Source organism: Clarias gariepinus, chromosome 18, assembly GCF_024256425.1.
Source record: "Clarias gariepinus isolate MV-2021 ecotype Netherlands chromosome 18, CGAR_prim_01v2, whole genome shotgun sequence".
Taxonomy (NCBI): domain Eukaryota; kingdom Metazoa; phylum Chordata; class Actinopteri; order Siluriformes; family Clariidae; genus Clarias; species Clarias gariepinus.
Window position 1 is genome coordinate 11,723,882 of NC_071117.1, and position 19,311 is coordinate 11,743,192.

The 19,311-nt window shown below is 38.2% G+C and overlaps 1 protein-coding gene across 1 annotated transcript; it reads right to left on the reverse strand.

Moving 5' to 3' along the window:
- Positions 1-5,637: 5,637 nt before the first annotated feature.
- Positions 5,638-18,793, reverse strand: mxra5a (matrix-remodelling associated 5a). Its single transcript, XM_053476414.1, has 7 exons — positions 18,562-18,793; positions 17,963-18,208; positions 16,350-16,479; positions 15,854-16,244; positions 11,343-15,353; positions 8,810-9,731; positions 5,638-8,503 (listed from the first exon to the last, which is right to left on the reverse strand). The coding sequence occupies exons 2-7, from the start codon at positions 18,151-18,153 to the stop codon at positions 6,589-6,591; spliced, it is 7,560 nt and encodes a 2,519-aa protein (XP_053332389.1). The 5' UTR covers positions 18,154-18,208; positions 18,562-18,793; the 3' UTR covers positions 5,638-6,588.
- Between the last annotated feature and the right edge of the window lie 518 nt (positions 18,794-19,311).

The window sequence follows — 19,311 nt, forward strand, 5'->3', positions numbered from 1 at the left end:
TATTATTATAAAAAGGTTACAGGATATTTAACTATTTTTTTATTTATTTAAATCTTTTCCTTACTTAATGTTTTGTTATTTTAAATGAATTACTAATTATTTAAAGACACTAGAGCATCTTAAATTATTACAGTATCTTATTATTTTGATGCTTGGTCTTTTGACTATATCAAGATAACATTAAGGTAAAATGACAATATCTTGATAAACCAAGCTATTACAGTAAACTGACCTAATGAGATATTTAACGGCATGTCACTGTACTTAAAGGACTCCTAATCTGAACCTGCATTTTCAGAAGGTGTGTGTGTGTGTGTGTGTGTGTGTGTGTGTTATGATGATTTATAAAGAATGATCTGATACTTATTCTGTTTGACTTTATATAAAGGTTGGGTTTATAAAGGTCTATTCATAAATCTCTCTTGACTATGTAAATATTTCTATTCAGTTCAACGCTGTTCAATCAAAACATAGGAAGCAGTGCAAGTCGTCATCATTTATGTCAATGCTAAGTTGTTTGCAGAAGCAATAAACCACCGATGCTGTTTGTGCCTATTGTAAATATTTAGGCTGAATCATAAATATTTTTCATCGAGTTTCCCTGACTTTTCATTTTTTTTTTTTTTTTTTTTTACATATAAATCTACGAAAGCCGTTTGCCTACTCTTACCCATTTACTTTTACAGTACCTCCAACAACATCTGCCACTCGATATATATTTTTTCCACCTCATCACTCATCAGGACATTTTCCTAATTCTGCGAGAATAAAATTACAGACAATGTTAACTGTGAGACTTGCAAGTGCTTCCAAATACACTCTGTCTTCTAAGCTCAGATCATAGCTACGAGCTTTGAGGACTAGCAACAGAAACACTGAAGAGGACAGCAGATGCCAACTGAGTAAAGAAACCCTGTGACTTTAACATCTGTCCAAATATTTATTGGATTTCACATGCATATTACAAATGTGTAATTTTCTCAGAACTGAGATTTTACTTTATTCACAGCGATTTCAGGGGTAGACGATTATGTCAGTCTGCGATATTATCTGCTAAAAACATAATCAATTTATGGATAGTTGAATACAGCAACAGCGTATTTATTATTTTTACGCTGGCCTTTCAAGTCAAACCGGGACTTGTGATGAAATTTCTGGTGAATGAAGGCGGAAAAAGTGATTGACATTTACTTAAGACTTCAGTACAGGGATGAGACTCTTAGCTGCAAAACAAAATGAAAATGGTGCAAACATTTTAAAGAAGGTGGTACATCCATGAATGGCCTCAGAGACCAGTACAGTGGTTCCCATGAACATACATTGAGTAGAATGCCAGATCTTTGAAAATCGTCTGATAGCTTGTCACAAACTTGTGCAAGAGACACATCTGTCAGTAGGGAACTGTGCACACAATGAATCACCACCACCACTTGCACATTACAGAAACTTGGCTGGGAGTTATTGCCGTTAAAAGAGTTCCTGGGAGGCCAGCGTTTCAGAGATGCAGCAGGCAGTCCGATTATGGCTCCAGCATACTAACAAAAGTTTAAAGAGTCACCATGAGATCATGCAAGATCTCCTGCTTCTATTCCTTTAACCTGCATAGTCATGGCCATAATTATTGGCACCCTTCATCAGGATTGCTAAAAATGAATAAAAATAAATAACATGCAATGAGTGGTATTTTGAGGTTAAGCAAATGAGTTGAGAAATTGCTCATGAGAGACAATCTTATCATTTTGATTCTTATACATTCACATTTCATACAAACGTAAACAATTCTTTTGATTGAATTGAATTGAATTGAAATTAATAGGTTTATTAAAAAATATATTCTCTGGTTTGGTTTTCCGCTCTAAAAAAAGGAGAAAAAAATACGTGTTAAAAAAAGCTGATTTGAAATGTTATGCAAAATTTATAGCTCATGCAACCAACTTTACTTATCCTCATGAAGAGGTGCCAGTATTTCTTCAGACGACAGTAGCAAAAGAGTTACACAAATTATTTTTCTTGTGTATTTGTTACGTCTTCATGGATTAGCCTGCTGGGCCACCAGTGTCAGTGGGGTTTTTCTGGCCTCATAATGGCGCTGAAAAATGAGAAACAATCCTCCCACGCAGCCTAAAGTACCTCCATATGGCTGGAGTCAACATCCATCATTCTCAATACTATGCGTGGTAAAAGAACCATATCCACATTCTGGTGGGAACACATCTGCTCTATGGCAAACGGGTTTGTAGTTTACAGCATATAAAAAAAAAAAGAAAAAAAAAAGAAAATGAACCTTCGCACCAGGACATACCAAATGAGTCCAAAAGTTGTCAGTTAGAAGGATGAAGTCGGTTAATTCAGTAATAAAGTGATAAATAGAGGAAAAACCTTCCTCAGAGTCACTATGGAAGCAAATCCCTTACCATGTGCACATTGCTGACTCAGCTCGGCAACTCATAACATTTGGATACTCCAAACCAAATAAAGGGCAAGTGCTCCATTAGCACATGTGAAGATTTTGGTGGGTCACATCCACAGTTCTACCACGTTAATTACCAGCATTTACAAAATACACAATTTAAGATAGACTTATATTAAGCCAAGTCTTTAATTATGGCAGGAACTACCACAAATTACATTCTAATTAGGCTGTCATTCCACCTCTATCAGTCACTGCTTGTAAAGAAGGTCACCATATAGGAAGCTCTTGGCAACTTGGGTGGTTGCAGGTTCTTACATCTCGCAATGAGTGTAAGATAACGTATAGGCTGAGCTCACCAGTTGATAAGAAGAGGATCTGGTACCTCTCATTTGAAGGACCTGTGTTTCACAACTTCTGTAGTCGATCTCAGACCTTTTTTTACAAATACAATATTATTAAATAAAGAAATAATAATAATAATAATAATAATAATATGAATTTAAATATATACATTAAATGAAGTTAATTATCATTAGTGTACTCATTTATTGTCACTTGTAGAGCTCACATGTGTTCGATCAGAAAAACTAGTCGATGAAGAATCTTGGACATAGGAAGGGTGGGGCAGAGCTAAAAATGCCCTCTGGCCACATCGGCCACAAGAACCCTGTGCCATGTGTGTGTTCTGGGTTTTGAAGGGGAAACTTTTACTGTCAAGCAGGGCGAGTTTTGTGATGTCAAACACATTGGAAATGTCATGTCGGCTCCTAAAGTCTGTCCTTCTACACTATTGCTATTGCAATGGTGTACCCAAGCAATAGAGTAGTGTACTTGGAGTAATAGAGATTGTATATAATAAATTGGCACCTCTGCCTCGAGATCTATTTTAGTAAGCGCCCCTGCTGCTATGGGAATTTATTCTATTGTCTTATTTTCATTTGATCTATTTTATTAATTTCTACAGTACCACGATGTACATTATCTAAGGTCTTTGTACTGTGGAATGATAAAAATCCATTTAAAATTGTCTAAAAGATTGTTATTGCTGTTACATAACAAGTTGGATTCTTTTCAGTAACACCTTTGGAAAGAGGGAAAATCACAAATCTGGAAGGAAGAGCTAGACAGCTAGACTCAAACAATGAGGAAATACAATTACCCTGTGACCACTTTGTCACAGTTCTGGCAGGTCAATATTCCCAGGTGTTCCCTAGATCCAACAGTCAAGCTCATGATTGTCTAGGCCCAAATCTAGTTCAGGAAAAACGAGCCATCCCTCACTTTCCTATGCTGAGTCCACTTGGAAAAATCAGTCCTGTGGATGCACACACTTTTCAATTTACAGCCTTTCAGCTTTGACGCTTGGAAAAATTATGGGAGAAGAAAAAAAAGAAAAAAAACTTTAAGCACCATTAACCAGACATTTGTTCCTCAACACATCATATTGCCAAAGGGAAGGGAGTAGACAAAGTGAACAAGGATTTACTTCATGTGGATTGGAATTAAGCCATAGTATTAATTTTAGCAAAGCTCAATTTAGCGACACGTGGCAACTTCACTGTATGACAAAAAGGTTGTGCATAAATGAACATCACACTTGTATTAGCTTTTGGAGCATCTCATTGCATAATCAGTCCCACTTTATGGTTATGGGTATTTATCCAGAAGTGCATTAGTTATAAAGGTACTGGTGGTTCAGGTCAGGGAACCTGGGCTGCACTCAAGGTTCCAGTTCATCCCAAAGGTGTTCACTTGGGTTGAGGTCAGGGCTTTGACTTTTTCCACACCAATTGTGCTACTGTATGTGGTGGTTTACACAAGATACAAGATCCTTTATACAGTATAAGAAGGAAGTCTTCTAGTGTTTGATGAGGGCTTTATTTTCCTTTACCTGTGTTTATACTGGCTTATTAGACTTCGATTTGGAATTACATCAGAGGTGTTATAAATATTATAACTGTTAACCCAAATAAAAGTAAAATTGCTTTCTGAATAAGATGTCTGATAAAGTACTGCTTTTATCACTAAAACGTATATCACTTAAAGTTTAAATTTATCACTCTAATTTACTTATAGTATGCAAGTTAACACACACTGCAACACACTGATTTTAGATACTACTTGTAAAGAAGTGCAGTACAAATACACAAACACATATCCTATCATTTAGATTTATTAGGAATCTATATTGATTTCTTGAAGCGGTTTGATTCAAAAAGTTTTGCCTTTTGAAAACTTTTTGATTATTTTATCTTTTTAAAATTAGGTTAAAGTCAAAATAATTAGGTGAAAGAAACTAAAACTACAAATACTTTAACACAAGAATAATTGCACAAGTAATTGCAGATACGGCCAAAACTTGGTATTGGTGCCAAAAAGTGTCTCACCTACTGTATGTGAAAAAGTGAATTTTCATAAAGGATCATAGAAAATAATTTTTCATCTCCTGACCCATGCTTTGTTTTTGTAAATATGCATACACCTTAATATTTGAACAGATAAAAAAAAAAACATTTATGCGTTTTTATGTAGTGTCCATAACTTTTTTAAAATTAAACCTTTTAATGATCTAAAGTCATATTCAGATGAAACTCACCCAAATTACATTTCACATACTGTAAAAAGACCTAATCCTGATAAATTGTACTCACTCACTCAGTTATCGTCTATACCACTTTATCCTAAGGTCGCAGGTGCCTGGAGCCTATCCCAAAAGACTTAGGGCACAAGGCGGTACACCCTGGACAGGGTGCCAATTCAAAAGCTTTTACCAAAAACTATTTAAGCAACCATTTTTACACCAAGTTTAGTATCAATACTCACAAAGAAATATGAATAATTTGCTTTTTCAATGATTATCGTTTGAAGTGAGACAGTATAATGCTGACAAATGTCCAATTTTAGGCCACATATAAAATCTCTCCAAAACGGCCAAAGTTAGCAACTTGAAATTTATAGAGAGGCAAGATTGGTCACTTCCATGTTGCATAAACTTTAAAAGTAGCTTCTTTGGCACACACATTTTCTGTATTACATATATAACAGAAAAAAATATAAAGTTTGCACCAATACAGTACTGTGTTTTGGCCGATAGTTACTTTCCAACAAAAGTATGTAACCCAATGTAATCTTGTGTAAATGTCATTACACTGTCTCTTAAAATCTCATGGTCGGAACTACATAGACAAGCTAGTATGTTGGAATAAAGTAAACCTTTAAGCAGGTTGTTTAAAATGGTCTTTATTACATATCCAAAATAAAATTAAATCTCAATGCAAGTCTTTAAAAGACAAATAAGTTAAAACAAAGTCATGGAAAAAATGTGCCTTTTTCGGTCAGTTCTACAAAGATGCAGTCAGTATACGTACTTAACCCTACAGGAATGGGATGCAGCATTAAAAGTTAGACAATGTTCACTTTTGAAAGGGTTTCAGGTTATAAACCGAATATGAAACTATAAAACTTTTCTATATTTAATGTTATTGTATATGCCTTTTAACTGCAACCAAGGCATGGTGTTTTCTAGGGTGTTTACACACTTCTTCCAATCAGCCCAATGTCAACAATGTGTCCCAAACCAAATATGCAAGAACCTTGCCAAGAAAAGTTATACCTTTATAGTTTTGTGTGTACAGGAACTTAAAAGGTTAATGTATTCAAAAGCAATAAAAGTTTCATTAACCAGTTTTCCTTAACCCATGTGAAAACATTAGTTAATGTAACTGTCTGGTTTAGTATCCCTGATTTATTCATATGATCTCCACACTGAAGACAGCAAAATATCCTCAATATTTTTTTCCAAGATTAAATAAAAGAAAATCAAAAGAAATAAAATAAAAGCCTCATATATACAGTTTGACATAAATTGTGTCTGGCTGCAGCATAAAAATACAGGTTGTAGTATTTACATAAAAAAAAAAAAACTTAAACTGTGGGATTAGTCATTACCAGATATTAGATATGCATGGGATAAGTAGCGCATCTCCCTAGATGTTTGCAATAACTGACATGGTCGAACAACAGACAGGTGACGTGATAATAAATGTTCCAGAAACACAGTAGAACATGTCCTAAAATGGTTGCATGTCATGTTCACATTGATAAATAGCTAGATAGACAGTTATGGATTAACTAAACATCGCAGATCTTTGGGCATGTTGTAATTTTACTGCTTCTCAGTATACATGAAGGTATGTACCCTTTGAGTCAACCCCAATCACATTTCTAGCTGTACATCTGTAGAAACCTGTGTCTTTTGGCGTGGGGTTCTGAATTATAAGGAAGCCCTGAGGGTGTATATACTTGTTTCCAAACAGCCGTGGCTGAGTGCTGACAATTAACCTTGTTCTGTCTGGAGTCTCCCATGCCACCTCTGCCTTGGGGATACCAGTAGCTACACAATTCAGTTGCACAGCAACACCTCTTCTGGCATAGATGGTAGGAGGTGGGCCACTGGAAATTCGTGGTGGGTATGCGATTATAGCCACTGGGATAGTTAGCAAGGAGCTTCCATATTCATTTGCAGCAGTACAGGTGTAAGAGCCCCTGTCATACACAGAAGCTTGCTGGATGGAAAGAGTACCATTTTGTAGAACAGCATAGCGACCTGCTCGTTGAGGTCTATTTAGAACAACCCCACTTGGCAAAGTCCAGGTAAGACGGACAGGGTCACTAGTAGACAGACAGTGCAACTGCAGGCTTTCCCCATTTATGACACTAACAGGTGAGTTGTACCTGTTATTAATCTCTGGCTTCCGCCCTGGAGTCAACACCACAGCCCTCTCAACCAGGCCACCAGCATTGCGTCCCAAGCATCGATACATTCCTGCCTCTGACACAGCTGGGTTAGTAATTACCAAAGTCCCATCAGACCTGTGAAAGAACTTGTTAAGTTGGGTGCCACTCATTAGTGAAGAACCACTAGGAAGAAGCCAGGTCACTTGTGGTGCTGGGGAACCTTCAACAGAACAATTTAGCATCATTGTCCTGCCTACGGTTAGAGAAACAGATTCTGCTTTAGGACTCTTGAGTCTTGGTTTCTCTATAACATCCATATCCATAACATCGAGTTGTACAATGAACCTTGCATCACCACCTTCGTTACGAGCAATGCAGGTTAATTTAGCTGAGTCGGTCACCCTTAGTGAATGAATATCAAGAGTTCCATTACGATGGACTGTCATCCGGCTTCCATAGTGTGGTGCTGGAAGAATAACATTCTCTGGGAAAACCCATAGCACTTGCGGAACAGGAATACCAGAAGCCTGACAGTGGATCAGTTTCCTTTGATTTTTCATTGCAGATACTTTCAAAGAGTTTATGGTGCCTCTTAACCCATTGATTGCAGGAGGTGACACCAGGATTTCCAGCCTGATCACTTTACGATCTTGCCCTGCACTGTTCCTGGCTAGACACGTGTAGTTCCCACCATCAAAGCGTTGCACTTTCTGAATAACAAGTGACCCATTATTAAGGATTACATACTTTTCTGAGGCAGAAGGAATCATTCTATTTGCTGGAGAGAACCACAGTATATGGGGGTTGGGCTCTCCTTTTGCAGAACACTTCAGTGAAGCCGAATCTCCATACATGACCTTGATTACCTCAAAGGTCTTGTTTCTGATCACAGGCATATCTGGCACAACCTTAATATGTACTTTCATCTCATCCTTGCCAATCTGGTTCTCAGCATAACATGTGTAATCACCTTCTTCATGCATCCCCACATCATTAAAGAATAAGGTTCCATTGTCAAAAACCACATATCTACTACTTAAGCCAACACTGCTGCTGTCAGATTTCATAATATTGTTGACCATAGTACCATCAGGCAGTGCCCACTGGATCTTTGGGTTTGGTAAACCAGATGCAACACAGTCGACTTTTAGGTTACCCCCGTATGTCACCTTCTGGTTGATTTGTGTCTTCTGTTCAATCTTGGCTGGCTTTGTCAATATACTGACCTTAAGAGGTGCATAATCATCTCCCATTTTGTTATGTGCAGCACAAAGATAGTCTCCTTGATCTTTTTCTGTTACAGCATAGATAGACAATGATCCATTGGCAAAAACCTTGATCCGGGGGTCATAACTGTAAAACAAAGAATTTTTAAGAATTTAAAAAAGTGGCTAAACATGGTAAACCTGTAGTCTTCTGTGTGCTCTGTATACACAGGACTAGTACAATACGGTGTACTGTGTTGTCTTTATACATCTACAGATAACTGAACATAGCCAATACACTTTTTTGTACATTTTTGTTTTAGGGAAATGGGAATAAACCCGAAAAAAACAAACTATGCCAAAGATACAAGAGATGTGATACACATGTCTATGTGTGGGAGGGATAGGTATGATGGTTATATGTGCTCTATTGATTAATCGATGTTTTCATTACCTATAATGAGCATCCACCAGCTTTTTGGATGGAGTCCTCCAGATGACCTTGGGCTCTGGATCTCCTGATGCAACACAGTCTAGTTGCAGTTTCCCCCCATAGATGACATCTGTTTTCTGTGGAGATGAGGAAGTAATCCTGGCTCTGGCTGATGCAATAGATTTTTTTAATGTCAGTCTAACAGTTCTGGATGAAATCCCAACTGTATTAGTAGCTGTGCATTCATATTTCCCTGCATTCACTGGACTTAACCCCCGAATATACAGGGTCCCGTTGTTGAAAACAAACAGGTTAAGGCTACTAACATATACAGAAGAATGAAGCTGCACACCATTTGGCATAGACCAGGTTATGTTAGCGGGGGGAGTACCTCTGGCACTGCAGTTGATGTAGACATTGCTCCCTTCTGGGAGAGTAATATTCTCATTCTTCAGTTGTTGGATCACTGGAGGTAAAGCAGCAATGGTAAGATGCACAGATATAGCATCTGCACCAGCTGCATTGCTAGCAATGCACTTATAGACACCACTATCTGTGTTTGCAGCAGATTTAATCCTGAGTGTGCCGTTGGTTAAAACTGAAACCCTGTGAGCAAGTGCACCAAGGGAGGGAGCATCTGTATGTACTATTACCCTATTAGGCAGTACCCATGTAGTGCGAGGTTGAGGGTTTCCTTGGGAAAAACAATCCAAATCAACAGTAACTCCCATGTTTTTGGTTATGTCTTGATAGCGTGGCTGAAGCACTCTGGGGTATTCAGCTAAAACTATCAAAGTGACCACCAATTTATCTTGTCCATACTGGTTTTGGACACTGCAGCGGTACTGGCCCTGGTCTAACGGTATCACGCTGCGGATTGTGAGGGTGCCATTGGGGTGGACTTCAAATCGCTGAATCTTGGTGTTTTGAGAAATGCTGGCTCCTACAGAGAGATACAACATTGGATAGATTAGGAGACTGATTATTGGTTCTGATAATAACTGAATGATTAAGTGTCCAGTTTTTAAATAACAATAACAATCATGCCATTTATGGACTAGTTCACCAGATAGAGGCTAAGAAGAAATCTTTCTTCTATAACAATGATAAGAATAATTTGAATTAATTTTTTATTTTTATTTTATTGCCTTTAAATACTTTTTATTTAATGCCCTAGACTTAGCCAAGGAAGAATTTTATAGAAACAAAGATTATTTATAAAAACAAATCAGGATATGGCACTGATTCTCTATTATCTTAACATTTTCTCTGTATTTTCAAATGCAAGTATTCACAGGTGCTTAATATATGTTTAAACCTTAAGACAGGTAAAAGAAAAAACTATTAAAAATCTCTGCGTGTTAACACACATTCAGCCACTGGAAATTGTACTTCATTGTTACCTCACAGCTTAAATTCATGCTCTTGAACCCTGAACATAAACTGAAGTATTAAAGTCTTTCTACAGAAACAAATAATTCTCTGTTTTCAACATAAACCACTGAGGGCATTCCTTCCAGATGATGAGGCTTGTAAAGAGGTCAGCAATAGGGAAATTAGATCATATTCAGTTTAACTAAAATGTGGTAACTGTGGGATCCCAGAAATTTATTTTAGTCATAAATCGATATCTCTCAATGCAAACTAGTTTGGCCGGCTGTTTCACATTTGCATGCATTAAATGCAAATGCACATCAAATGAACAAAGCAAATTACTCTTTCCCCTTTTATAGAGTCAATAGGGCCTGTAAGTTTTCAAATGATCATATTACAATATAAATTATATTATTTTTATGGTATGGCAAAAATACTAGCAATGTTTTATAAATAAATTGTTAGGAATACCATATCCTGGATTCTAATGTACAGTGCATCAGTGATAATTAGAAAAAAAGTAAAACTCTCATATAATCTAGATTCATTAAATGTAACGTGAAATATTTTAAGCTATGTTGTTTTTATTTCGATGATCACGGCTTACAGCTTATAAAAATCAAAAATCCAACATTTCAAAATAGTCGAACTTAAGCAACTCAATATTTGGTCTGGGCTGCTTAAGCAAGAAATACTGCATTAATGAGGCATTACATGAAGGCATCAGCCTTTATAGCTGCTGAGCCATTATTATGAACTAGGTTGCTTTGATATCAGCCTCTAGCTCATCAGTATTGTTGGGGCAGGAGTTTGCCATCTTTCTAAATAGTAATTTCCTCAAACTTTAAATTAAATATTTTAATATATACTACATTTTACATACTACTTATTATATTGTAATATATTCCAATATAATAAAAAAATATTTATGAACTTGAAGCCTTAATCATCAAAACTGAAACAACAACAAAAAAAACATTCACTTTACATGTATTGGAACTAGAATATATATATAAAAAAAAAGTTTTTATTTTAACAAACCAATTGCGGAAACAATTTTTTTTTTTTTTTTTAATTATAATTTTTGGAGATGCTCTGTGTATGAAATTACATTATATCTCCAACAACTTTTTGCATGTTTAATATAGGTGCGTGTGCCATTTTATAAAAGACTACATACCTGTCGAGACCTTAGTCCAGAAAACGAAGGGTTTCGGCTCTCCTACATTAACACAGGGCAGATTGGCATTAGATTCAGCTTGTACTGTCACTTTGCTTATGTTGGTGCTGGTAATCTTAGGCTGTCCTCTTTTAGCAGGGATAACTGGCTCCTGCTGAGAATGATGAACACCGTAGGTGGATGTAGGATAGTGGATGAAGGAGGAAGAACCATTTGGCTTGACTGGAAGTATTTGTCTTGGAGGAGGAACTATGACTTTTGGGGTGGTTGCAGGAAATTTAAGTACCTTCTGTGGTTTTGGCTTTTTGGTGTTTAATTCAGCATCAGTAATATCTGTTTTTTTGTCTTTTGATAGACTTGCTGAATGAAACACAGTTGGCCGGTTTCTACTAGGTGTCCTGATACTGTGTTCAGGGTTCAAATTTCTTTCTCTGTGTCTATCAGGAATATGATTTGGACTGTCAGGTATACCTGACCTGCTCCAAGTGGAAGACATATTCTGGAAAGTTGTATGTGGGTGGATTACAGAGGGTCTTTTTGGTGTTATTGGAGGCATTGTTGTTGCTGATAACATTTCTGGTGGTGTTAATGTTGGGGTTGTAGCAAAAATTGCTGTTGTGAGTTTCAATGTGGTGACAGCTTCCATCAGAGGTACAGTATTGTTTTCTACTTCAGCCTTTCTATCTGAGTCTGTTTCTTGGTTTTCACTCGCTGAAGCACTGTTTAGTTTTGTTGTAGTGGCCATACCAGACTGTTGAGCATTTTGGGATGTTATAGGCCTCTTTGTTGTAACCTGAGAATTCTCAGGAGCCCCCTCATAGATGTTTGCTTTTGTTGAGCCGCTAGGGATTTCTGAGTCATAGCTTGCAATTACTTCATGCTGGGTTTTCACAGCAGACGAGGAGAATGGTTTAAGTGAGAAATTATATTGATTTTCTACTTTGGCTAGAACTTCACCTAGGATTGCTTCTGAATGTTTTTGAGGACTCTCTGGGGATATGTCAGTCTTTTGCCCTGACCTAGAGTGTCTTGTGGTGGTTTCACTTTGTGCCTCTTCAAAATGTATTTCCATCAAGGGGTGGAGACTTATAATTGCCTCATGGTCAGTAGATGGAGAGTTTGGATTCAGAGAAGATAGAGTAGAAGCTGTTTCTTGGTGTATAGTCGATTTTTCTATGAAACCTGAGGATGTTGATGAAGACACTGGCAACTCAGTAGTGCTTAGGGCAATATAATCTGTTTTGGCATAAGAAAATGGTTCTGATGCTGTCCCACTGACAGAGGTTTCAGGAGATATAGTAGTTTTGATGTCCAATAAAGAATCTGTTCTCTTTTCATGACCTGTTTCCATGGGTGACATTGTTTGGTTTTCAGTAAATTGAACAGTGGTATTCATTGTGGCTCCAATGCTGATAGCCCCTGCTGTAGATGTTGAGACTTTCAACTCAGACATCGCAGTATTCTTGGTGGTCTCAAAAACCATGGCTAAAGTAGTGGGCTTTGTAGTGTTAATAATGAAGTTTGCAGATTTGAGCAGTTTGTGTTTTGTTCTATTTCTATTAAGCTTTCTTCGTTTGCCATTATTCTTACGTCTTGAATTGGATGAGCCCCTAGCATGAAAGGTAGGCTTAGGAGAAATTGAGGTAGCATGTGTTCCTCTGTCATGTCCTAAAGTGGATTGGGATTGTGGTGCCATAGTGGTAAGTAGTGGAATTTGTAAGCTGACATGCTTCTCTTGTAGTGCAGTCTTTGTACTGTCAGTAAATTTTTGAATGGCATCATAATTTTGTGTGTTTTGTTCATCAAAAAACATAGATGTGGTTGATATTTCATTGTTTTCAGACTTCCCTTGATAAACCTCAATGCTAGGTGTTTTTAAAATGCTGTCTTCATTATCACCAACATCTTCTTCATTATCACGATCCATGGAAATTGCTTCCGTTTCTTTGCTGCCCAAAGTGTGGCTTTGGTTTTGCTGAAAAAGGGTTCCATATGGAGTCGTGCTCTCAACAGGGCTTACTACATCCCACTTGGTGATCACAGAACGAGTAGTAGGCTGTGGACTAATTGTGGTATCAATCAAGTCTAAATCTTGGTTGACATCTGGAGCGGTGATTTGGTAGGTTATGTGCACTTGATCTTCAGCACGGAGTGATTTTATATCTAGGCTGATGTCAGTGGTGTGCACCATTGGTTTGGATGTTGTCCCTGTGTATGATGCTTCTTGTGTTTTTGCTACAGTTGTACTATCTGGTATTGATGCCTCTTTTCTGTTAGAAGATCCTGGATGCTTTGTGATAGACGTGTCAAGTTGTTGCAGTTGATTCGTGCTAGTCAAAACAGAATTTACAGTTGTGGTGGTTTTTGCATTATCACTACCACTGCGGACCTTTGCCAGGATGTTAGCCCAGTGCTTAGGATCTATTTGGCCATTTGACACATTGACTCTTCTCCTTGTTTCTGTCACATTACTCCTCTCAACACCTGTAGAGTTTATTCGTCTTCTTGGCAATGGAGGACGTCTCCACATTTTTCGAGTTGGGTGTCCACCTCGGACAGGAACATTTGCAATCCTCCTTTTATAAGAGGTATCCACTTGTTCAAAAGCTTTAGCTTCAGTCCCTTGACTTTCACTATCCCCAGATGCCTCCACATCATTGTTTATTGGAGCTTTTATTTTCGTTGAGACTCCTTCTGCAGGCTGTGGTCTACTGGAATATTTCCTTATAGCATGTCCTCCTGAGGGCCTCATCAGTGTTACTTTTGTGGCTAATGAGTCCGCACCATGTTGAGTTTCTGCCACGCATTTATAATAACCACTGTCTGAAAGCTGACTGTTGCGTATGGTTAGAGTTCCATTTGAGGCCACAAACATCCTGGATAAATTTGACCATGTGTTAATGATAGTGTTGTCTGGCAGGATCCAATTTATCCCTGGATCAGGAGATCCTAGGGCTACACAGGGAAGAGAAACACGCCCACCAGTGACTCCTGCTACAGGTTCAGCCACACCATCACTTCCAGGTGCTGGAGTGGAAGAGTCTTCCACTGTCAGACGAAAGGGAAGAATACTTATATCACCAACCACTGTGGCTATACAGTAATAAACACCTGAGTCTGAGTGATCCACGGCTGTTATAGCCAACAAACCAGATTGAGACACAGTGATCCTGTTATCACTGCTTTGATACGGGGCTTCAACGTTAGACCCATTTGGCAGCATCCATTTTATTAAGGGGTTCCCTGAACTGTGCACATTGCAGCGCATCTGAATTGGGTTGCCCAACACAACAACCTGAGATACTTTGGTAAGGTTTCTAGATTCTATCAAAACCCACTGTCTCTTTTGTTCCCTCTCTTCCTCCGCCTCTACCAGCTGTGTTAGCTGGGTGCTTAGAACAAGTCTAACCCTTTTACTTGTAGAGTGAGGTCTATTTAACTTTAAGTTCACTGCTGGCTGCATTATCCATGCAGGTTCTGCTACCATATTGGCTTTCACACCAGTGAAGTAAACAGCATCTATTTCCGCATCCTGGCGATACCTGTAGCCAATATGAGGGTCTTTGCTTAACATAATCTCCCTTTTTAGGTGAGCAGGTGTGTCACTATAATATGCAACAAGTCTCCATACTTTTTCATATGTACCTCTTTCGATTGGGCATTCCAGATCTAATGTCATGGTAACATTTGCGTTAATTTGAAATGATTTAACTTGGCTCCAGGTCATTCTGGTTGACTTAGTTGGTTCATTGACATGACAATTCAGATTTACTTGGTTTCCATGTTCATCTGACAAGCCAAGCGAAGCATTCCCAAGAGGTTGAATGAAGTCAACTGATGTCATGAGTTCACTGTCTGTATCCAGGTCAGAGGTCCTATGAGGAGAACTAATGACAGGTCTTGTGCATTTTGGGTTGTCTAGTTCGAGGAGATCTTTTTTCGTTAGTTGTTCAGGAGAGAAGCACACAGGGCATGATTGTACTCCTTTATCTTTTTTGCATTTAAGTACATCTGATGAGAAAAGAGTTTATGAATTAGTAAGAGGTATGGTAATGTATAGTAATCTGCTACAGACACTAATAGAATTAACTGACAATTGTGATTAAAAAAAACATTAGAGTGTAACAACAAACAATTCACTATTCTTAGCATTTACCATACATCTTTAAAGGCACTTAGCACTGACCTGATATTATATATACAGGATCTAAAAGTTGTGCAATAATATTATAACCTAAATATTCATGGTTAACACTTTCCCTCCTTATTAATGCTCAATTTTGGTTATGGTAGCTATGGAAAAAAGGCTTATGCTGGGAGCACTGTTCACATATGGGAATACTTTGCAGACTGCCATGTACACCCACATTCCCGCACTTGTTTTCACCTAAGGGCAATGTAACATTACCAGTCTATCTATTGGCATATTTTTGTAAGCGATAAGGTGGCAACATTTCCCTTTGCTCTGACCACTCCCTGTTTTGCAATATGCAATATAACATGATGCTGACCTGGTGAATTTGAGCTCCAATCTTTAAACCATTTCATCCTACAGTCACAGGTCCATGGGTTATCATGTAAGAACAAGGTTTCCAGTTGAGGCATAGTAGCGAACATCGTTGGTGACAGTGTTGTAAGCCCATTCTCAGACAGGTACAGGTGCTTCAGTGTGGACATTGGAAAGTAACCTAGTACAGAGAAAGTCGCAAATGTGGCTGGATGGAGCTGCTGAAGACGGTTGCCTTCCAACTGAAGCAAACGGAGAGAGGTGAGGCCTTGGAATGCATCCGGGTGTATGAACTCCAGATGGTTATGGTCCAGGTGCAGCCTGGCTAAATTCCAGAGACCTCGAAATGTTTGTCTGCTAATGATCTTCAGCTTGTTGTAGCTCATCTTCATCATCTGAGTGGGTACAAAACAAGAAAGGTGCAACATGTTAACATTGATTTATTTATTTTTTTTAGACAAAATTGAACCAGTAAAGTACATTCGTCATAATCTTCTCACCTGAAGGGAAATTAGGTCACGAAATGCTCCATCAGGAATGTTATGAATATTATTCCCGTGCATCATGAGGAGTTCGAGCTTTCGCATAGCAGCAAAAGTGCTGTCTGTTATTCGGTTTATTGTGTTGAACCTGAAACAGGAACAATTACAATACGCAATAAATCTTCAGACCTAAGATCGAGTTCCATGAATATTCTGTCTAAAACTTTATAAAGATGAAATATCTAAGCAGGATTTTAAATCAAGACTTGGAATGCTGTGCTGTGTCTTGAGCCTGTGTCTAAATCATTTGGGGAGGCAAGTGTGGGCTCATCCAGTTCATTTTGATGAGCAATGAGGAACAAAACAATAGTGGCTTTGTTTGGTATGATTGCTGAGAGACAGCACTTAACAGAATCTGTAACACAATTTGGACTGAATTAAGTCAAACAACACAGGAAAATGTACAGAAAAGAAAAAAAAGTAGCACCAAAGGCAGCCAAACTGCTTTGTTGTGAATTCCTTTTACGACATAAATCCATATTTTCTCATTGTTCTGGTGCAACTATTAGATTTTTGGTAGCTGTATGTAAGCAACAGTTGCAATTGGACAGACAATGTTCATTATACATTAATGTCCAATAAAGGTAGCTGGCTCTATTATTTAACAACCTACAGTATTAGGCATATAAGGTAAATCGTAATGTGCCCTAATTGTACTGTTATTGAAAATAGTTATATCTCCGTTAGTAATTCTTGTCACATCTTACTAAACTCTACATACCATGCACAGGTTCATTTAATTTTCTTTCCATCCCTTCCTCATTACTGCATACCTTTGTGTTTTGGTACTACTTCTATAGTAACATCCTACTTACACCTAATTGCATGCACTTCTCAAAATGTAAGTCTAATAATAAATGGATAAAACTGTTGTTACTGAACAATAATGAAAATCATCTAATCTATTAGATGTTGAGAGATAACATCTATGGAAGGAGTCTCCAGTATTAGCACTCCAGATTCAGGAATGTTAAAGGCTTTTATGCCAAACCCGCACTGCAATGACATTGTATCCAAACGCATATATTTCAAAAGGGATCCCCCTTTTGCACCTGTAACAGCTTCCACTCTTCTTGGAAGTGTTTCTGTGGGAATTTGTGCCCATTCATTCTGTAGAGCATTTATGAGGTCAGGCACTGATGTTGGACGAAAAGGCCTGGCTCGCAATCTCCATTCCAGGTCATCCCAAAGGTGCTGGATGGGGTTGAGGTCATGTCTTTTTAGTCGTTGCTTTGTGCACTGGGGCACAGTCATGTTGGTATAGAAAAAGGCTTTCCCCAAAATGTTGCCAAAAAGTTGGAAGCATATAGCATTGTCCAAGATGTCTTGGTATACTGAAGCATTAAGATTGCCTATCTCTAGTAATAAGGTGCCTTATTGAAACACCTGAATTCATAATTAACCAGTTTGATTTTGTCCATATAATGTATCTTCAAGTAAATGAATAAGAGATGTGATACAGTGTACAGTAACTGTCTAATTAATTCAATCGAATACAGTCAAAATGTTTAGAAATATTTAATTGCTTTTTTTCTTTCTTTCAATAAACTATTTGGTAAGTCCATGCTTACCCCAGGTTCATGCGCTCCACCTTGCGGGACACGCCAGCGGGCACCGTCAGCAGAGAACGGAACGTGCAGTGGACCTCTCCGGGCACCGGGCACGCGCACGGCCGCGGACAGCCTCGCGCGCTTCCCGCGAATGCCGCCAGCATAAACAGGGTCAGCGCGCGCGCGACAGAGTGGCCCATCTCCAGCTTCATGGCTGCAGCCAAAGTTGTGCAAAGTTGCTGCGGAGCACCAGGATAACCATCAAGCCTGAAACACCGCAGTATGAACAAAAGAAAAGTGAAAATAAATAAATAAATAAAATGCACGGTGAGAAATAACAGCGGCAATAAAGGCATAAAATAGATTTTGCATAAAAATAATAATAATGTAGTTTGAAAAATTGGATAAAAGGTTTTACCATATACACTCTTTTAATCAAAATATTTCTTGCATTGCAAAAACTATGATTTTATTCATCAAAAAACGTCATGCATTAAAAACGAGAAAAAATTACTTACAGATATACCTTACATACTCTGTGCAATCAAAGTCGTTTTTGCATTACAAAAACTGTGCTTTAATACATTAATAAAAATCATGCAATTGAAGAAAAGACGAACCTTAAATATTCTGTGCAATCAAAGTCGCTGTTTTAACCTTTCATTCATTCTTCTCCTGAAAAAGTTTCCTGTCGTCTGACACCGTGCAACGTGGAAAAAGAAAGAATAATATCCAAAACGTTTTCATTCATTCGGATCTCAAAGTGTTTCTGGATCTGTCAATCCAATGCAACAAACCATAAAGACAAAAAAAGAAGATGTTTTTCCCTACAACGCACAATTGTACATAATAATAGAAAAATAAAATAAATACGTTTCTTTCAGCTTGGAAATTCCATGTAGTCTGTCTGTGTTTCTCTGCAGCTGCTCCTGCATTTAGTTTAGAGAACTTGTGAGAGAGTTTTTTTCCCCCTCTGGCAGATGAGTGCGCTTTAGGGATGAGGAGGAGGAGAGGAGGAGGAGTGGCCCTGAGCGCGCGCTCTTCACGCGCCTTCCTTTCCAAACACTTCCAGTGAATCCTGGAGAGCTGAACGACTTTCCTCAAACACTGATCCAGGAAGGAAAAAGATGCCCTAAGAAACAATTCAGGAAACTGACTCAAATTTTCCACTTAAGCTCAGTGGAGTCAATCAGTCAAGATATGTTTGGTGTCAGAAATCTCGTTTTTTGCACTAGCTATGGGAGTAATGGAAACTTAGGAGCAGCAGGCAGCTTTGGGGTGCTGGGAGATCACTGGGAGAGGTTCAGTGCTGGTGATTGGAATGCTGGGAGTTCAAATTTCAGAGCTTACAGAAAGCCAAATTTGGGGGA

Bases quoted from the DNA above. Each gene is read 5' to 3' on its own strand.
- mxra5a (XM_053476414.1), bottom strand. From the start codon at position 18,153: ATGAAGCTGGAGATGGGCCACTCTGTCGCGCGCGCGCTGACCCTGTTT. The intron at 16,480-17,962 runs GTAAGCATGGAC...TTCCTGTTTCAG, and splicing joins GTGGAGCGCATGAACCTGGG to GTTCAACACAATAAACCGAA. The intron at 9,732-11,342 runs GTATGTAGTCTT...ATCTCTCTGTAG, and splicing joins CTGGACTAAGGTCTCGACAG to GAGCCAGCATTTCTCAAAAC.